We start from the raw sequence: 17,941 nt of genomic DNA on the forward strand, positions 1-17,941 counted from the left end.
GGGAATGGCGCTAAAATGTGTCCAGCCTGTCGCGCGCTTCACCTTGGAAACAGCCCTGCAACAAAGAAGATCCCTGCAGGATGACGCTGGCGGCACTGGACCAAGGGCAAGCAAAACATGAATTGATTATGAGGTATTGATCAAGACACAATAGCCTGAATCATACTGCCTAGGAGTCGTGCCTTGAATTTACTAGCATATTTTGTTGTCAGACGTGTCATACAGCACACTCACTGTACACACATTTGTGCGACGACCAAGCGTGGTTCTGGCCATCGCTTGGGCGCGTCGACGTCTGCGCGTCGACTTTTAGGAGACAACGGAAATTGCACTTGTGGTGGCAGAGTCGACGACAGATGATATTCCCAGCCACCGTTTGCGGTCCGTGAAACTCTAAATATCCTGCTTCGTTTCAGACGACAACGGGTCAAAGCGATTTGGTCAGTACCATCGAGTCTGGCCATCTTCGCGCAACACAAGTCTCTGATGCTGTTGGCATCTCGCGATGATCGACTTGGACCCGTGTAAGCTCACAGCGTGTGTTTGCGCCGAAGGTCCGTGTTCGTCATCGGTAAACAGATAAACGACATCAAGGTTCACGGCAAAATCCCAGCCAGGGTCTTGAAAAGAAGTGGATCTTGCAGACGTCCATCTAGACCTCCCCATGTGCAAAACAATGTCACACGGATGGCCATAGGAATGCAGTCTCTTTAGTGACCAGGGAGCATCCAGAGGGAGTCAGTATACCATGGGCTCTCTATGGACCTTGCTATGGTCTGGAAAGGACTGTACATTTACAAAGCTTCTAATTCCGCCTGTGTGTTTTCGTGGGAGCGGAGTGGGACTGAAGTGGGAGTGACAGAATTTAGCACACGGAGGGAGCAACATCGAACTTTAATTAAATGACATGTCGAATTTTCTCGGCCAAATCACCATCACACTCATGATTGAAGAAAAGGTTTGTTGTCGTCTCTCTCAAACTACCGATTATACAAGAATTGGTCTGAACTCCATGTAGTGCGCCCGCAATCCCGAGCTGTCCTGAACTCCTGTATGTGCCAATGACTATACATGCCCGATAACGTACAAAATCGAGTGCTTCGTGAACTTCTTTCGATCTCGCTCTAGATCAGGAGGTTGCCTCCTGCTTCTTGAGGAGGGGCGGCGGGCCAGTGCCGCTTCTGGCTCTTCTTTCGCGCTCGCCGACACCAGGTGGGGGAACCTTGATATTGAGACGCTTCTTGTTGGTGAAGCGCTCGCCAGTACCGCGAACCCACTCATCGTCGTCGTCCTTGCCAAGCCAGTATCTCTTTCCGACTGAAGTCATGACGCGACCCAGACGGCCCTTCCAACCTTCACCCTCTTCACGTCCCTCGCGGAAAGGGTTCTCGGCCAGATCGGTGCGCTCAGAGCCACCTTGAAGGCCGAAGTTGTTGGAAGAGGTCATCAGGATATGTTGGCGCAGTACACCACGGGCGTATGCCATGACGACCAGGCAGAAGTAGATGCGGATGGTCCAGAGAGCGCAGATGACAGTAATACTAGCAATGCTGCCAGACTGGAAGACGGCGTGTCCGAGAGCGGAACCATCGTTGATGCCAGCAGCGACAGCTTTCTGCCCTGGCATAGCGGGGGTCGCAACAACCTCAACGCGGGTAGCGTTAACTTCGGGACTTGTGAATCCTGCGGTATCGTTCATCATTTTTCCACCAGGGAGCTTGCTGTCGTCGCCAGCCACAGGGTCGTTGATGTGACGGGCGAGCATCAGGAACCAGGTGGTGCCAAAGAGAGCGGTATAGGAGGCGTTGATCAAGGAGTCGAGTACGTATAGCCAAGCGAGGGCGAGACATTGCAGCGGACTTTGGCGCTTGATGTGTGGTGAGAGATAGCAAAGGGCGCCGAGTACACCGATCGAGTAAATGTACATTGTGAGTTGCAGCCAGGAGAGATGGTAGCCGGTGAGAATGGCAAGGAGGCCGTAAATGCCTGAGACCTTGTTGATGAGCAGCGTCAAAGCGATCATCTCGGTTCCGGTGCGCAGCGAGATCAGGTACAGGAATGTCTGCTCATCGTTAGCATGCGCGCAGTCGCAACATGGTCGTCGAGACGCACTTTAGGCCGCAGCATGCGGAAGATGGCGGGAAGTGCCATAATTGCTGTCCCAGGGAGGTATACTGAAGAAAATAGGTGTCGCAAAGGTCGTTCAAGGAGCTGCTCAATCCAGTGTCGTCGCGAGGCAAAGGTGGTTGGTGGGTTGTAGCGGAAGGGTGAATGCGAAAGTCGCTGATGAGGCTTGGACGCCGGGAGCGTCGGCGGCCAGAGAAATTACAGAGAGAAAACGGATCCCGGGCGCTAACTTGCCGTGCCTACTTTGGAATCATCTAAGTGCTACAGGTCTTGAAGAACTAATCAAAGGCTATCGTACTCTATTGCAAACACAGAGACAAGATGTTGTTCTTGGACTGTGCTGCAGATGTTATCGCTGCTGTTGTTGCTAGCCGCCATGCTGTATGACGACGTTCATGCCCGACATCAAAAGCGGCCACTCGGGTCCCCAATCTCAACCACGACATCCTTCCTCCAGGAACTACATAAGAAGTTCCAGCCTCTGAAAGTCATATCTTGAACTGTAGTCTCTCCATCATATTCTCGTTTCGCGGTCCGTAAAACCCCGTTGCTGCTAGAACCACCCTTTCTTCAAACATATTGTCGCAACCAAACATGTCAGAGATACAGGCACCAAGACTTCGCGAGCAAGATCTTGCTGGCAAGGTCGCTGTAGTAACGTATGTCTTTTCGAACGTGTATACCGAGGTCCTGTATTGTCGAATTTCGCACGTCGACGAGGGGGGCTGAGATTTGTGCTCGTCTTACACCAGAAACATGGAATGCTGTCATTGATATTCCACAACATTATGTGATACTGACAAAAAAGCAGAGGCGCCACAAGAGGCATCGGACGAGCCATCGCTCTTCAACTAGCGTCTCGCGGTTGTTCAGTACTGGGAACCTGCTCAAAACCAGACTCTTTAATCCTGATCGACTCGCTTGCACACACGGTCTCCAGTTTGTACTCAGAACACCCGTCACCTCCCAAAGTCACTGGAGTCGCAGCCAATATAACCGACCCAGAATGTGCACAAAAGATCGTCCACGCGCTTGAACAGAAGTTCGGTGGCCATGTCGATATTCTGGTCAACAATGCCGCCCATCCCATCCTTGTCAAGATTGGCGAGCTAGAGCCACAGATGGTCTCAGAGGTGATGGCTGCAAACATACAGACGCCCATGATGATTGTCAACGATCTTGTTAAGAAAAAGATGTTCCGAACTGGTTCCAGGATCGTCAACATTGGTTCTGATGCAGCTCGAGCATCAATCCCTGGTTTGCCAGGAAGGTATGTCTATCGTGCATCCCTCGGACGACCTACTGTTTCCAGAGTGGGGAGCTGACAAAGGTTCAAGATCTCTGTACACGACCTTCAAATCAGCGCTGGAAGGTCTTGCACGAGCATGGGCAGATGAACTCGGCGCCAACCCTGAGCTGGAATTCATGAAGGGCACCACAGCCAACACCGTCGCAGTGGGCTTCACAGAGACAGACATGGTCAGCAAGATGCCCCCTCCGATGAGACAAGCAGTGAACCAGCACGTTCTGGCAAAACAGAGTTTGGGTCCTCGAGCTGCTCTTCCCGAAGACATCGCCGATGTAGTGGGTTTCCTTTGTGGTCCGGATAGTCGATGGGTCACCGGTTCTGTCGTCAGTGCCGATGGTGGGATGGTCAAGATCATGTAGCTGCAGAAGAAGCCCACGAGGGAGGCAATCACACTTCGGCAGACATTTGAAAGTTACTCTTTTTATACGTATTCAAGGCAAGCTGGAGAAACCATGAGAGATGTAAACTGATTTTTGGTGGTTGTTCAATGTGCAGATGGACTATGTTGAGATAATCCCATTTCAAGAGGTTCCAATAATCCCCTTCCACAACACACCGAACCATGCATGTCGATGCGATTCTTTCCAAAAGTGCCCTCCAGGACTTTATAGTCCCGCGGTTCGAATCCAGCTTCTGTCAGCAAGTTCCGTCCAGAATATCCTTTTAACATCGGCAGGCCAGGGCAGTCATGTCTGCAACGACGACTGTTCTATCGACCTCATTCTTCAACTCCAAAAGACAAGTTTGATGCTTTCAAAAGTCGCAGGATTCGGCAATGAGTTCTGCAAGTTCTTCCAAGTACTTCTTGTCTTCGTCGTCAAACCCGTCCTTGACAGCACAATCGACGTCGATGATGGCGACGACCTGGATGGTGAATCACAATCAGCTTCGTATTCTCAAAAACAAATTATGAACGTTCTCTCTTCCCTCCCGATCCAGACAGCTGTAAGACAGAGAGTCGAAGAGGAAAAAGAAGTAGCAAAGAACAAGAAAAACTCACCTTTCCGCCCTGCATAATCGGCACCACAATCTCAGAAGCACTCTCAGCATCACAAGCAATATGACCCGGGAACTTTTCCACATCAGCCACCAATTGAGTGGATTTCGTGCTGACAGCAGTGCCGCAAACACCTCTGCCGAACCTGATGGTTTGGCAAGCTACTTTGCCTTGAAAGGGTCCGAGGATGAGTTGGGTGGAAGGCGATGAAGGGTCGAGAACGTAGAAGCCAGCCCAGTTTGTGTGGGAAGATGGAGAGGGTAGGGCATGTAGAGCGTGCCAGAGGAGAGAGGCGGCGTTGGAGAGGTTGCTGGGCGGGTTAGTCTTTTTGGGTGAAGGGAGTTGAGAGGGGGAGGGTGTTGTTTACCAGACCTGAGGAAGGTTGTTAGCATGCTCTAGATCATTCAATGATATCTTTGCGAGTTATTCCGATGGGAATCAATGATCCGCAGCGATCGATATGGAAGTAGCAAAACCGAAAGGTTGTTAAGTATCTTCTTGCGGGAAGTGTGATGTAGAGTGATTGAATTGCTTCTGATATAGCAGAGATTTGGAAAAACACAAACGTAGAGAAATAGAAACTTACCCAGTTTCTCTGATCATAGAACAATCCTCTTGCTGACTCCAACACTTGAGTATAGGCTTCTTGCTTGCTCACATTGGAGACAAAGTTGGACGCGTCGGCGTGCACCTCCACCCAGATTTTAGCACTTGTTCACACTGACAAACATGGACCACTCCAACCTATTCTTACCATGATCATACGAGTTCTCTGCTTTTCGTATCTTCAGCAATCGGTTCACTGGTTACAAAAAAGTCACGCGACAATGTATGTGGACTTGATGATGGAAAAAAATGAACGGATGTGTCGGGCACTCCGCAATTTGCTCGGACCACAACAATTGAAAAATCACATAATAATTAGAAGATGGAAGAGGCAGGTCGAAAAGTGGGCACGCCATTGTCATCGACAACAAGTGATGTTAACAAGATACTCAGAAGGGTCATAGTGCCTACAATGACCAGAGAGATCGGAAAGTCCCAGCTCGTACCATTTGGTAGATCGAGAGCCGCGAATATCCAATGTCGAGATGATTTGACAATGTGCTTTGGGTAAGAGAGCAACCCTGTTCTATATCAACGTCACGTTTCCATCACCCAAACATATCAATGCGACATGGTTTCTAGTATCTTGGTCCGGACTAATAAAAAAGCATAGGACAGAAGTAATATCTGGCCGTTCACAACCACTCAAGCCTACAATCCTGGATATGTGAACAGAAACCAAGAAACCGCATAGAACATCAAAGGATTCGGCGAGTGATAGAAAGGAGGGGGAATCAGAAACACCCAAGCATAACACCACAACAATCAGATACATTCATGTCGTGTACACAGAATTCAAAAAAAAGGAACAAACCCAAACACCATGAATTGGAACCGAACCAACGTCCTCCCGATCCCGGAGCAAATGTATCAATGACGAAACGAAATAGTCAAGAAAGAGAGACTCTTCAGTATCGGGCATGCTGACCACTGCACCACCATGGCTTTCTTGGCCTTGTTGGCGAGGACAGAAAGAAAAGGCTTATATAAAGATTGGCGTGAGAGTGGGTCGTGACGAGAAAGGCAGAGGTCGCATGAAGGAGTTTCTAGCAAAACCATAGCCGGGACAGAGTAACCGACAATCAGCATGACGTGAGCAAATGGTTTGACAAAGGATGAATCAGTAAGAAAAAACTATGCTAATCACAACTGCACACAGTATGCAGAAGTCGATGTTGGTATCTCTGGAATGGAAGAAAAACAAGAATGAGAAATGGTAAACAGGAAGGGAGATGAAAGGAATAGCCAAAGCATGCACAACGCAAGAGAAAGAAAAGGCTCTTCTTCACACCTCTTTCTTGTCCTCATCGTCATCGAGAACTTCATCATGTTCGGCCATCTCCCATCCGTCAACGGCAGCAGAAAAAGCATCCTCGCTCCGCCTCCTACGTCCACGCTGCTTCATCGCATCCCTGATCTTCTCAGTAACCTTTTCGTAGCCACCCTTCGAGTCAATGGTAGTCATAGGTTTCATGGCTGCGAGACCCATGCCACCATCACTGCTGGTACGACTACGATTGCGGCTGCGTGAGCGATTAGGAGTATGAGGTCGCGAAGAAAAGAAGCCGAAGACGCCAATGTTCCCAAAAGACTCATTGCGAGGCAGGTGTGTGGTGTTTTGTCCGCTGCCGCCACCGATGCTGGCGCCTGCGGTTCCGCTACGGCTAAAGTAGGTGGTTAGATCGGGAGAGGTCATAGACATGCGGTCGTATTCGGAGCTGCGGCGAGAGCGGGGTGTATGAGGTTCTGAATATTGGGGCGAAAGCGGATGGTTGGGGTCTGAGATAATGCGATGATGATCGAAATCGGGATACAGCTCAGGACCGAGCTCGTTGATTAACCCAGTCACTTGTTCAACCAAAGAAGCACGCTTGGCTCTAAGCTTGACCAAAGTGTTGCCAGATGATGGTCCCAAAGACAGGATCAGAGGACGCAATGACTTGACAATGTCCATGCCAACCTCGCCGAACCTGAGAGCGGCGAATGTTATGGCTGGGAACAGGATGTACCCAAAGACGAACACGGCCCAGATTGGAACAAATTCTGGCACGCGACCTCCGATGCGATTGTAATGAGTCCAGATGGCCAAGATAATGTTGTAGAAGTTGTAAAGCAGAGGTGCGACGACCATAGAGACAAGCAGCTTCCAAGTGGCCATGACATCGCGACCCTGGATCTTGACTGTTGACGCTGCCAGAGCTTCACGAGACTTTTTGACCGAGTAGACTTTGCCTGTGATGAAGACAGGAGCGAAAAGGACTAGACCTGGAAGGACTGCAATAGCCAGAACCAGTAGCTTGCCAAGACGATACAGTAGTGTGGCAATGACCTTGATAATGGAGAACTTTGCATAGCTGACTTGATGATCACGAATGTTGAGCATCATCAGCTGTTTGTTGTATGCCAGGATGGACTTCTTCAGGTTGACGATGCGGGGATCATCCTTATATGTAGTGTATCCCTTGACGAGACGTCTGTTGAGTTCGACGATCATGGGTAGTGGAAGCTTCTTTCCCTTGGGGTTGTACAAGCGTCTCACTGCTTGGATGAGCTGGACAGTGTTAGCATGTGAAGGTCATGACGGAGAACGAGATTCAAGCATACCATGAGAGTATCGTAGTCAGGGCTTGTGACGGTGACAGAGACAAGTGCTTGATAGACGGTCTCCAAGACTTGACCAACGGCTTCCCGCTTTTGGCCATTCTTGTACATTTCGACCAATTCATTTGGGATCTCGACAGGAGAGCCAAATTCAACAACGGCCCTCGAGCGGAACTTGTGGGCGTGAAAGTAATTCATACCGCAGGGAACTATCTTAACGCCACAGTTGGGGTCTTCTGCCAGCGCACCAAGAGCCATGATGGCAACACCAGCTACGAATTGTTAGTCGTGTCATACAACATTTGGAATGTGACGTACCTTTTAGGGGGAGCAATTCGGTCCTGTCGTGGCTGCCTCCTTCAGGAAAAATACCGATACAGCCACCGTCGTGCAATTTCTGGAAGACGGAAGAGTAAACTTCACCCTGATCAACATGGGGAGCAACCTCGAACTCTGTGCCTTTGAAGCCTTCAGTCAACGTGGCGTCGGCCTTTTCGTCCTTGACGTCCTGACCAGTCAATTGACGCAAGGCAACATTCCCACCAAAGGGCTTCTTAAGACGGATCTTGTTCGGCCCCAGGATCTCTTTGATCTCGGTATTCGCAAACTTGTTGTCGAAGCTCGGCAAGGCAAGTACACCTCCTACCATGTAGATCTTGTTGTCCTCAAAGTTTGTATCCACGCCTTTGATCAAAGTTGGGTCATCCTTGGGGTCGGGCAGGTATATTGTACCTTGGGCAGGCTTCTTCATGTCCAAGGCACGGCTAACAGGCACGGAGCCGACCATCCTTGCACCCCAACCAATAAACCTCCTCTTCATAGACTTCTCGGCGATCAGGAAAGAGACGCGACGGTAGGCTTCGGTGCGCAAGACACGCATCAGGATCAAGGGGTCGACGAATTGGTTGGCGTGAGGAGCGGCGACGATGATGATAGGGCCATTGCGAGGGACTTTCCAGGAACTGCGAGGGTGGACCTCACGGAAGAAGAGGTCGACGAGGACTGAGAAGGTCCACAACCAGGCATCGTAAATGAAGTTTGGCCAGAAGGTAGACTTGGTCTTGGGTCTGGATTGAGGCATGTTTCGTGGTCGAGGACCGAGTGAGTGTTTGGTGTCACGTCTTGGTGGAACGACGAAGCTGATATAAGAGACTGTCTTTCCGCGGAGCTTGGTTATGCGGTGTCACTTTGTGAATACGAAGGCGGTCGAGATTGGTTGCGGGAGGGTGCAGGCATGCAATGCGGCGTGCGGCGGGAGGGAAAGAGCCTCGCCGTAATGTCTCGGATGAGGGGAAGCTGTCCGACTGTCGGTCCAGAGGAGAGCACCTTCCAAGATGCGTGAGTTTTGGAGCTCGGAATCCCAACGTGCTTAGCATGCGAATGATTTTATGCTGGTGGGACTTCAACAAGGGCATTTCTTGAGGCACTTGAACTGGCGGGGCTTGTCATTTCCTGGGGAAAGCTGACTCGGGCGTCATTCCGCGGCGCTTCCGGTAGGTCATCAATCACATGTCACACAACCCGGGCCAAACATATACACATTAAAAGGCATTGCCCGCTTGTTGAGTGACTACAAAAGGCATGCCATATCTATACACAAAGAGAAGACCAACTCCTGCATCGAGCAGAGTCAACTCCACCAACACCGAACTTTACACCGACCTCTTGTCTGCACTTCTGGCTTTCACACCTAGAGTGTGCAAGACGTGTCAACGTACTAATCAGTGAGCACATGGCTCGTAGATAGCCCTTCGCTAGAGCTCGTTTAGAAAAGCTTAGGAGGGTTGGAGATCGGGTCGCCGGCATCGTCGGGGTAAACCCACATGGCCAGTGCGATGATGATGTAGGTACCAATGCACATGGCACCCTCCAAGTAGTTGCTCTTGCCGTCAGCGATCAGGTAGTTAACCACGAGAACACTGACGAAGAAGACGACAGTCTCGAACATCTGGAAGTGGAGAGTCATGGGCTGTCCCATGGCCCAGCCGAGAAGAACGAGGAAAGGAGTAACGAAGAGAGCAATCTGGAGAGATGATCCAATCGCGACACCGATTGCAAGGTCCATCTTGTTCTTGTATGCGACCACACATGCAGTGACGTGTTCTGCTGCGTTTCCGACAATGGGCAGAAGGATCAGACCAATGAAAGTCTTCGAGATATGTGCCTCTTCCACAATAGCGTCGATCGAGTCGACCAGGTATTCGGCACAGACAGCAACAGCCACGGTAATAAGGACGAGTGCGATGGCGGCAGGAATAGGCTTCAAGACCTCGGGCTCCTTGTCTTCCTCTCCGTCTTGCTGCTCCTCGTCAAACAGGTTGGCGTGAGTCTTCAGCTGGAAGAAGAGGTATAGACAGTAGAGGATGAGCATGATGATGGCGGTTCCGTGAGAGAGAATAAGGATGTTGTCATCAGTGCGCTCCTTCGAGTTGGCCAGGGCGGCGTAGAGAGTGGCGGGGATGATCAGGGAGGCTGATGCGACAGCCATAAGGGAGGACATGGTCGAAGCAACAGTCGAGTTGAAGGACTGCTCCTGGTGTCTCCAGCCGCCGCAGAGGAAACAGCAGCCCAGGACAAGGAGGATGTTGGAGAGGATACTGCCGAGCATGCTGGCCTGAACGATGCGGATCTCGCCCTTCTGCAGAGCAACGATCGAGACCTGTGCAGTCACAGGTTAGCTTGGCATCGTAGTGGGCGCACACTCAACATCCGACATACAATCAATTCAACGGCGTTTCCAAAGGTAGCATTCATCAGTCCACCGATTGTCTGACCCAGCTTCACACTGAGCTCTTCGGTAGCGAAACTCAGGAGAGCAGCAAGAGGGACAATGGCCAGGAAGTTGACGACAAAGACAGCGGTGGGGTCCATGCCCAAAGCTCCGAGAGCGATACCGACAGGGACGAAGACGAGAAGGACGTTGACATAGTTGCTAGCGAGGACGGCCCAGGTGATGTAGAGGAAGCCCATGGGATAGCTGACCCAAGCTCTGTCGTCCTCGCGGTATGATGCCACGCGGGTGCGCAAGCTCTTCATGTTGCCCAAACGCGAGGTGCTCTCGTTGACCAGAGGAGTGTTCTCGTCGGCGTCGCCATTGGCGCCATAGTTGGAGCCTCGATCCATCGAGGTGCGTGATTCACTGGTTGAGGTTCGTCCAGCGCGTCCAAACTTGGACTTGACTTTGTCTTTGTATCAACGTCTGTCAGCGATGCGCCAAGTGAAGGGGCCGAGTATTTCGGTAGCGGAGCGAGCCAAGGTGGGTCGTGAATTCCTCTGTGCTAAGACAGGCAGATGGGCAAGTGTATAGGACCGGATGGGTATCACTCACTCATGTCTTACAGAGGGGAAGGAGAAAAAAGAGATCCAAAGATGGTGGAGCTATTAGCTGGATAATAAGGTCACCGGACTCGTGAGGTCAAAGATAACTCTATTCTATTGACGCGAGCTGTGGTGACTGGTGAATGGTGAAAAAGAACCCGTTGCCGAATCAATGAAACCCGCTGGCACTGTTCAAGCCAAGAGGAATGGGACCGTGGTGGAGGCGCAGCACAGCACACTTGCAGCAAAGATCTGGGACGATGGAGACGGAGCGAGATGAAGAGCGGCGCAGAAGTGTGACAAGGGAACCAAGAGAAAAAGGTGTTGCACAAGGGTTTTGGCTGTGCTTCCCGCCGAATGCTTTCTTGGTTTGTGGTTTTTCGCAGAGGGAGCTTCGTTCGTAAAATGAAGTCATTGAGGCTGTGCAACTGGTGTATCTAAACCCAATTTTGCTTAGAGTGCCCTATCCTATCCCCATCTCTTATACCCGGCGGTTGCATCTTCTCTGAAACACGATAGCTCGATGGATCTCGTGTTTCCCAAAGCAAATGCGAAATCCCAAGTGTGAGAATCAACGTGAACCTAGAGCGGGTGGTGATGCATGTCGTGAAGTTGAACGAATGGACGTCCGGGGTAGAAAGTACCTCTCTTCTACAAACGTAGCACCACCTCTGCTCGGGCTGCAACTAAGATCCCGGTCACACAAACGTCAGACATGCGAGGCATTAAAAGGGACATGTCACTGCTTCTCAAAGATCGATACTGCACGCGCATGGTAATAGGCGGTCTCTTGTCACTTAGCACATTTCTATACGCGCTTTTAAAATAGGTATTCAACACGCGGGAGCATCATGTATCCAGAAGCATGCGTTGCATAGAAAAATTAAAACCGTGACATTCACAGCGAAAGACCACTGCTCACAGCAATACTATAACCAGAAAACGTAATCATCGTAAAACAAAAAGACAAACCCCCAGATCGAAAGACTGCACCATCCCTGAAAATCCCAAGCAAAACATGAAACAGACATGGATGCCTCAGTGTACACCTTCCAAAACCCATCATCATACCCACGAATGCACCCTCGCACATAACACCTGTCCCTCTATAGTACGCCATCGACGCCATCGCAAGAACGCAGTCAGAAAGATAACTGTACTGTATTGTCTAATGGCCCTCGATAGCGTACCCTTCATCTCTTACGATACCTACCCTTCTTGTGCCCGCATCATGGATGATCTCGTAGAGACGGCTCTTCTGCGCTTCTCTTGTGGCTCTCAGACTGAGGTAAGTACCTTCTAGACCCTTGATCTGCTCATCAACAGTCAAGGTGCTGGTGCCGTTAGAGCGCACAAGCGGGGAGACCAGCTTCTTGCGTAGGATCTCGAGATTACTTCTGAGCTGGAGCAGACGGCCATTGTGGTCGACCAGGACGTGCTTGTTCTGAATGGTACGCTCACGAAGAGATGAGAGGAGTTGCTTATTCTTCTCAAACTTCTTGAGCCGTGAGGCATTGACTCCAATGACACGAGCCCACAGCGAGGCCAACGCTTCATTCTCCTCTCGCTCCTGGGCGTCTGTCTCGCGGATGACGACGCGCTGCAGATTGAGAAACTGACGATCGATAGCCTCGAAGTGGGCGAACAGACTCATGCTGGCAGTCAACTCGTTGTTAATGCTCTCTTCGAGTACGCCAAGGAAGTCGGTAAAGGTGCGTTGGAGAGTGGCGCGTGTGACTTGAGGTGCTGTGCGGCCAAAGAGTTCAGCAACAATCTTGCCGACAGCAGTCTGCTCTCCTGTCCGGTGGTCTTCAAGTACACCAACTCGTGACAAAAGAGAGTGCAGATTTGAGAAGGCCAGCGACATGTGTGATGCTGGCAAGGTGTTGAGCTTGGTGAGCTCTCTCTGCGCCCACTCCATGACGATAAGGATGCTGTCGATGTCGCCATCTACTCCTGCGAAGAAGCGGGTCAACTCGTGGGCAAGGTTCTTCAGGCTGTCTGAAAGCTCGTCGAGTTCGCGCACAATGATGGGACCCGAGGTCATGTTGGTTGAGCGAACGCTCTCACCCAGGTCCCAAACGGCAACGCCAGTCTCGCCCAGCTGAACGACCTGGCTGTGGCCATTCTCGCTGTAATACATCAGAGGTTCAAAAGACTTTGCCAGGCCGGCCACCTTGACAAGGTCAGGAGTAGGTCCAGTCACGGGTTCGGAAAACAAGGCGCGAGTCAGAGTCAGCACGAACAGAGCCGACATCAGTGAGAGGAATGTAGTGTATCGATTCTTGGTAAAGCGAACCCAAAGCTTGCGGAAGTGGGCTATGACTGCTTCGATGGGTTCTGTGCGCTGTTGCACGTCTGCTCGAACGGAAAAACGGATATCTACCATCCTGGTCAGCCGTCATGATCAGTACAATCAAACGACGATGCGTACAGTTATCATGCTTGTCGGGCCATGAATCTTCTCCTTCCTTCTGCGATTGGGCCAGTTGCCTTCTCCTGTCCTCGTCTTGTTTGAGGACTGCGGCAACGGTGGGACTGTAACTAGGTTCTGGGCTTCTGCCCTTGAGTGGACTGATAGGAAGAGGAATGCCTGCTGCTACTAAGATGTCTTCATCGTCATCATCATACGGCGTCAACCCCTTTCTGTACTCTTCGGGACTGCACTCCCTACTTCCGTAGGGCGACATGAGACCGGTCTGTTGGAGGTGATGCTTGAACCAACCGCTTCCTGCTTTGCGCCAGGCTGGTGGCGACCAACCTCCGTCGACGTCGGGCTGGGTTGCTGCCTCGGAGTAGTCTGAAGCGGTCGGGCTCATGAAATGTATGCGCGCATGCGAATCAGGTCGCAAGAATTCTGGAGAGTTTGCGCGGAACTCAAAATCTTCCATAGACGCGTCGACCGAAGGGTGCGATTCGTAGATGGGGCGAGTGATCGTCGTGCTCATGCTATGGTGGTGGTTTCGCGTTGACGGAGTTAAGATAGCGGGTACTGATAAGCGTTCGAGTTGGACGACGAGCAAAGATAGGTTGTGGTATGTGAAGCCAAAGAGCAACGATAGAGAGGAGAGAGTTGGGTGAATGGGTCATGAACAGACACGGCAGTCAAGAGCGGTTGGAAGAGCGCAAGACACTATCTGTGTGACTTGGATCTAGAGTCAGACGTGCGCCAGCCCTACAAGGCACGCGCGTTGATCAGTCTCGCAGAGGTTGGCCTTCTGTTTGACCACGGTGTTTGTTGCGCGTTTGTCGTCAGAAGTACCTAAGTGGAATTGGATGAGAGTGTATAGAAGAGTTATGCGCGATGGATAAGAGCAGCGGAGCGCGACGAGGGTCGGGCGGGGTAGACATATCAGAGCCCACCAGCCACCCTAGTGTCTCCCTTGCTGTGTGATTGGCTCCATTCACTCGGAACGCCGTTTCCGGACCTTGCAGTTGGTCAAAGTTCACAGTCGCAATGACTTCTGGCTTCGTCCGCTCTCCAAATCACCTTGCTTTTTGCCAGAATGCCAATTCCGTCCATTCCCAGAGCGCGTCCTCGTGTTTGATTCGCGCGCTCTGTTACTCAAGTCGTATCTTGGCTCATGATTTGTGCCCTTCACAAAATGCGCCCGCTGCAAGCCGCAGCTGACCCCACTTACTCCTCCATGCTTGGAACCAAAGTCTGACTTGAAGCCACCAAGGTAGTTTACACAGGCGTCTGATTGACAGAGTTGTTTGCTTCCTGGTTCTCCGTCATTTTTCTGAACGAACGAAATCCGGGAAGCTGCGACTTGATACATCTCGAGAGCAGGGCCCTTGCAGCAGCGATCACATCAACCCGTCAAGTTCGCTGCATTGTCCTGCTGACCGCCAATTCGAGCCGCCACTGTTGTCACGCAGCCCATCTCCTCAGTGGCAGACGCATGTGGCGAGGTCAAATCTCGTCTCGCACTCAATGCAACCCGGACGCTCTTGTTGATGCTAGATGAAAAGTACTGGGTATTGCTCGCTCTGTAAGACACGACAGTACAGGCATGACTTTCGACTATGACAACCTTCATGTCTTGCATGAACAGTCCAAGGGATGCGGGTCGCCGCCCACCGAAGTTTGACCCGATCCACAATCTCGTATCAACGACGCAGGGCACAATGCCAATCTCACTCCAGGATCATCGTGCCACTTTAGCAAGGTACCTGAACTAACACATGGTGATTGAGTACAGGCCTCAGCAGCCACGCGGGAACAATTGTACCCTTCTCTCTCTAAGGGCAACTTCGAGCATTGGTAGGAAAGGGGTTTTCCAATGACCCGAATGGCTGATAATCTCAACACAAACCGAGGCGACTAGATGCTGGGTAATGAACGCATGGGTTGATTGATCAGAGCTGAACAAGGCATTCTTGAGCCTCAGCCTCAGCACCGAACTTCCTTGCAGTCAAACCGCACGATCCATTCTTTGTCTCGTGCGCCTCGTGCTCGCCTTTCAGCCTCCTCCAGATTTTGACATTTGGCTGCATATGTCCGTACACACTTCTCAACTCAATCGCGACGTCGCTTTGCAAACGCTCTCATCTCAGGCAGAAATGAAGGCACGGGGCGGCATCACTCTACGGCACTGCAAATGAATTGATTAGCCGATTGTACAATCAATCACAGCCTGAGACCGAGGCACCGGAACGTTTTCACGTTGACCGACCCGTCCCGGCCCGTTGGGAACACCCGACAGGAAAGACGCGACGAACGACACGGGAGTCATCGTTTCGAAGCATGGTGCTGTTCCTAGATTTCTCAGGGAAAAGTATGGAAAGATGATCTGGATTTATGACTCCCTAATGATATCAACTCGTGATATTCAAGAAGCACGGGAATGAATGTACCACACCGCTGATCGGATTTGCTCGGGGGATGATCTTGCCAGGTGGGACGGGTGACGGTTTTCTTCCTGTCTCGAGCTTGCCCGCACTTGCAGCGGACTGTTGCTAGATCACAACATTGTCAAATCTATTGCTCGATGAAAACGCATGATGTTTGCAAAGCAAATGAGCGCTCTCTGCAAAGAAACGATGACAGATTATAGAGGTCTAGGTGCTTGAGAGAGGGTCCGAGCCCATCCGGCTCCGCGTCACATCACGATTTCAGCCAAATTCCCATATTGTACTCCACCCTCGAACCTTATTCTTTCACCATTAAGCACAATCATAACCAAGCTTTTTCGCCGCTCCGCCGTCTACCTTGAACCTCCAACTCCTTCCCACGTTGTCAGACAAATGCCGTTGAGCAACTCGAGGTGCATCGGCTTCGAAGATGCACCCCGATGTCAACGAGTATGGACTCGATCCAATCTCTACAATCGTGGTCGGCGGCGTAATGCTCATCCTAACAGCTATTGCGCTGTCCCTTAGAGTCTACGTACGAGGCTTTCTCATCAAATCGTTCGGCTGGGATGACAGGCTTCTGTGTTTTGCTTTTTTTCTATACACCGGAAATTGTATCATCTTGATACTCATGGGAGCAACACAAGCCGTTGATGGCATTGAGGAGATCTCTGCAACCCGGAAACTCGCAAAGGTAAGTACATTGAGAACGGTATCGGCTTCAATGCTAATTTCAAGCAGCTCGCACTCGCTGGCCTGACTGTCTGGAATGCGACCGAGATATTCATCAAGCTATCTGCAGCATTCTTCTTTCTTAGACTGGTTCAGGAGCTTTGGCAGAGACGCACCATTCTGATCTCAATCACCATCTACGTTACGGTCATGACTTCAGTCATCCTACTCACCATCTTCCAATGCGGAGTTCCCTCAAACATCTTCGTACACCGCAATTGCTTGGACTGGGACTCGGTGATGGGGCCTATCAGCTACGTTAGTGGGGCCCTGACAGCACTAACGGACTGGATTTTCGTCTTGACTACCGTGAGCCTCGTGCTGAAGACGAAGATGCCACCTAGGGCTAAAACATCTGTTGTCTTGCTTCTCTCACTGGCCGCCATGGGCAGTGTAGTCTCGATTGCACGGATTCCTTTCATCCGCGGAGGGAGATATCAACTCAGTACGACCTCAAAACTTCCTCGAGTCGTCATTCTGGCGGCCATAGAAGCAGGCATTGGCATTATTGCCCTCTCACTAGCTACACTTCGACCTCTGGTCAAGACCTGGATGGATGCATTGAGTAGCAAAGCTTCATCGTCATCTGAAGATGTAGAGCGCCAGATTGCTGCTGCTGGACATCGCGGAACCCCAGCTGTAGTGGTCGCCGGTCCTGCTGGCAATGGAGAATATGAAGTCATCGATATTGAAATGACGAGGCCTAAAGACCGGCGTGCGGATTCCCATTGGAACGATCAGGTGATTGCGACGATCTCTATGCCATCGGAGATTTCTGGAAGATATGGCGTCCTGGATAGTGTATATTCTGCCGATATGCACCAGAGATGAGAGAGCTTCGGGTCTTGAGATTAATCATATCTAAACAAATACGGAGGAACACATGATCGCACACCTAGGGATCGACCAAGGAGAGCATGTTCGAGCACCAGTCCGAAGAGCAGCTCATCATGCTGACGAGAGCCACGTCGAGAGACTGTCGCTCACTCTGCTCTGCATCTCCCAATTCAGCCTGCTTGTCTTGTGAAGACTCGCCGCGCTCCAGGACTCACTTGATGTTCTCCCCTTCCTGGGACGGTCTTTGACAGTCGGTGGAAACTTCTTCCGCAAGTACACCTACACACGTCAACAGCATTGAGGCAAACACGATGATCTCCTCTATGCTGCGCAGTCATAGAATTCAGTCTGCTCAGAGTCAACAAGCCATGTATAATGGCACGCCCTCGATTCTGTAAGATCTTGGCACCGTCAGGTCCATTAACCTCGGACGAAGGAGACACTCACGTCAAGTTCTGATCATCAGACCTCTCGCGGGCCGTTCGCTGAGAGCTGTTCTACCACGAGTGGCCGCCATTGCGCACGCTCATTGGAAAAGAAGAAGTTCCAGCCCGTGA

General features: G+C 51.1%; 7 protein-coding genes across 7 annotated transcripts; 2 read left to right on the plus strand and 5 right to left on the minus strand.

Moving 5' to 3' along the window:
• Window positions 1–1,129: 1,129 nt before the first annotated feature.
• M436DRAFT_46535 (DUF1753-domain-containing protein) lies at window positions 1,130–2,151 on the minus strand (the record flags this gene model as incomplete). The annotated part of the gene is made up of 2 exons (XM_013572073.1): window positions 1,130–2,062; window positions 2,113–2,151. The coding sequence occupies 2 exons, from the start codon at window positions 2,149–2,151 to the stop codon at window positions 1,130–1,132; spliced, it is 972 nt and encodes a 323-aa protein (XP_013427527.1).
• Window positions 2,152–2,721: 570 nt separating this feature from the next.
• On the plus strand, window positions 2,722–3,795 carry M436DRAFT_72897 (NAD(P)-binding protein; the record flags this gene model as incomplete). The annotated part of the gene is made up of 3 exons (XM_013572273.1): window positions 2,722–2,786; window positions 2,939–3,397; window positions 3,465–3,795. 3 exons carry the CDS (start codon window positions 2,722–2,724, stop codon window positions 3,793–3,795), a joined length of 855 nt encoding a protein of 284 aa, XP_013427727.1.
• A 394-nt stretch (window positions 3,796–4,189) lies between these two features.
• On the minus strand, window positions 4,190–5,190 carry M436DRAFT_63889 (GAF domain-like protein; the record flags this gene model as incomplete). The annotated part of the gene is made up of 4 exons (XM_013572215.1): window positions 4,190–4,300; window positions 4,437–4,757; window positions 5,020–5,124; window positions 5,188–5,190. The coding sequence occupies 4 exons, from the start codon at window positions 5,188–5,190 to the stop codon at window positions 4,190–4,192; spliced, it is 540 nt and encodes a 179-aa protein (XP_013427669.1).
• Window positions 5,191–6,324: 1,134 nt separating this feature from the next.
• On the minus strand, window positions 6,325–8,721 carry M436DRAFT_45844 (uncharacterized protein; the record flags this gene model as incomplete). Its single annotated transcript, XM_013571934.1, has 4 exons — window positions 6,325–6,697; window positions 6,740–7,590; window positions 7,644–7,912; window positions 7,959–8,721. The coding sequence occupies 4 exons, from the start codon at window positions 8,719–8,721 to the stop codon at window positions 6,325–6,327; spliced, it is 2,256 nt and encodes a 751-aa protein (XP_013427388.1).
• A 684-nt stretch (window positions 8,722–9,405) lies between these two features.
• M436DRAFT_46305 (Calcium/proton exchanger) lies at window positions 9,406–10,610 on the minus strand (the record flags this gene model as incomplete). Its single annotated transcript, XM_013572031.1, has 2 exons — window positions 9,406–10,299; window positions 10,359–10,610. The coding sequence occupies 2 exons, from the start codon at window positions 10,608–10,610 to the stop codon at window positions 9,406–9,408; spliced, it is 1,146 nt and encodes a 381-aa protein (XP_013427485.1).
• A 1,516-nt stretch (window positions 10,611–12,126) lies between these two features.
• M436DRAFT_46280 (uncharacterized protein) lies at window positions 12,127–13,906 on the minus strand (the record flags this gene model as incomplete). Its single annotated transcript, XM_013572024.1, has 3 exons — window positions 12,127–13,340; window positions 13,393–13,432; window positions 13,490–13,906. 3 exons carry the CDS (start codon window positions 13,904–13,906, stop codon window positions 12,127–12,129), a joined length of 1,671 nt encoding a protein of 556 aa, XP_013427478.1.
• A 2,339-nt stretch (window positions 13,907–16,245) lies between these two features.
• On the plus strand, window positions 16,246–17,378 carry M436DRAFT_46263 (uncharacterized protein; the record flags this gene model as incomplete). The annotated part of the gene is made up of 2 exons (XM_013572017.1): window positions 16,246–16,509; window positions 16,557–17,378. 2 exons carry the CDS (start codon window positions 16,246–16,248, stop codon window positions 17,376–17,378), a joined length of 1,086 nt encoding a protein of 361 aa, XP_013427471.1.
• Window positions 17,379–17,941: the final 563 nt, after the last annotated feature.

Source organism: Aureobasidium namibiae, assembly GCF_000721765.1.
Source record: "Aureobasidium namibiae CBS 147.97 unplaced genomic scaffold scaffold_8, whole genome shotgun sequence".
Lineage (NCBI taxonomy): Eukaryota > Fungi > Ascomycota > Dothideomycetes > Dothideales > Saccotheciaceae > Aureobasidium > Aureobasidium namibiae.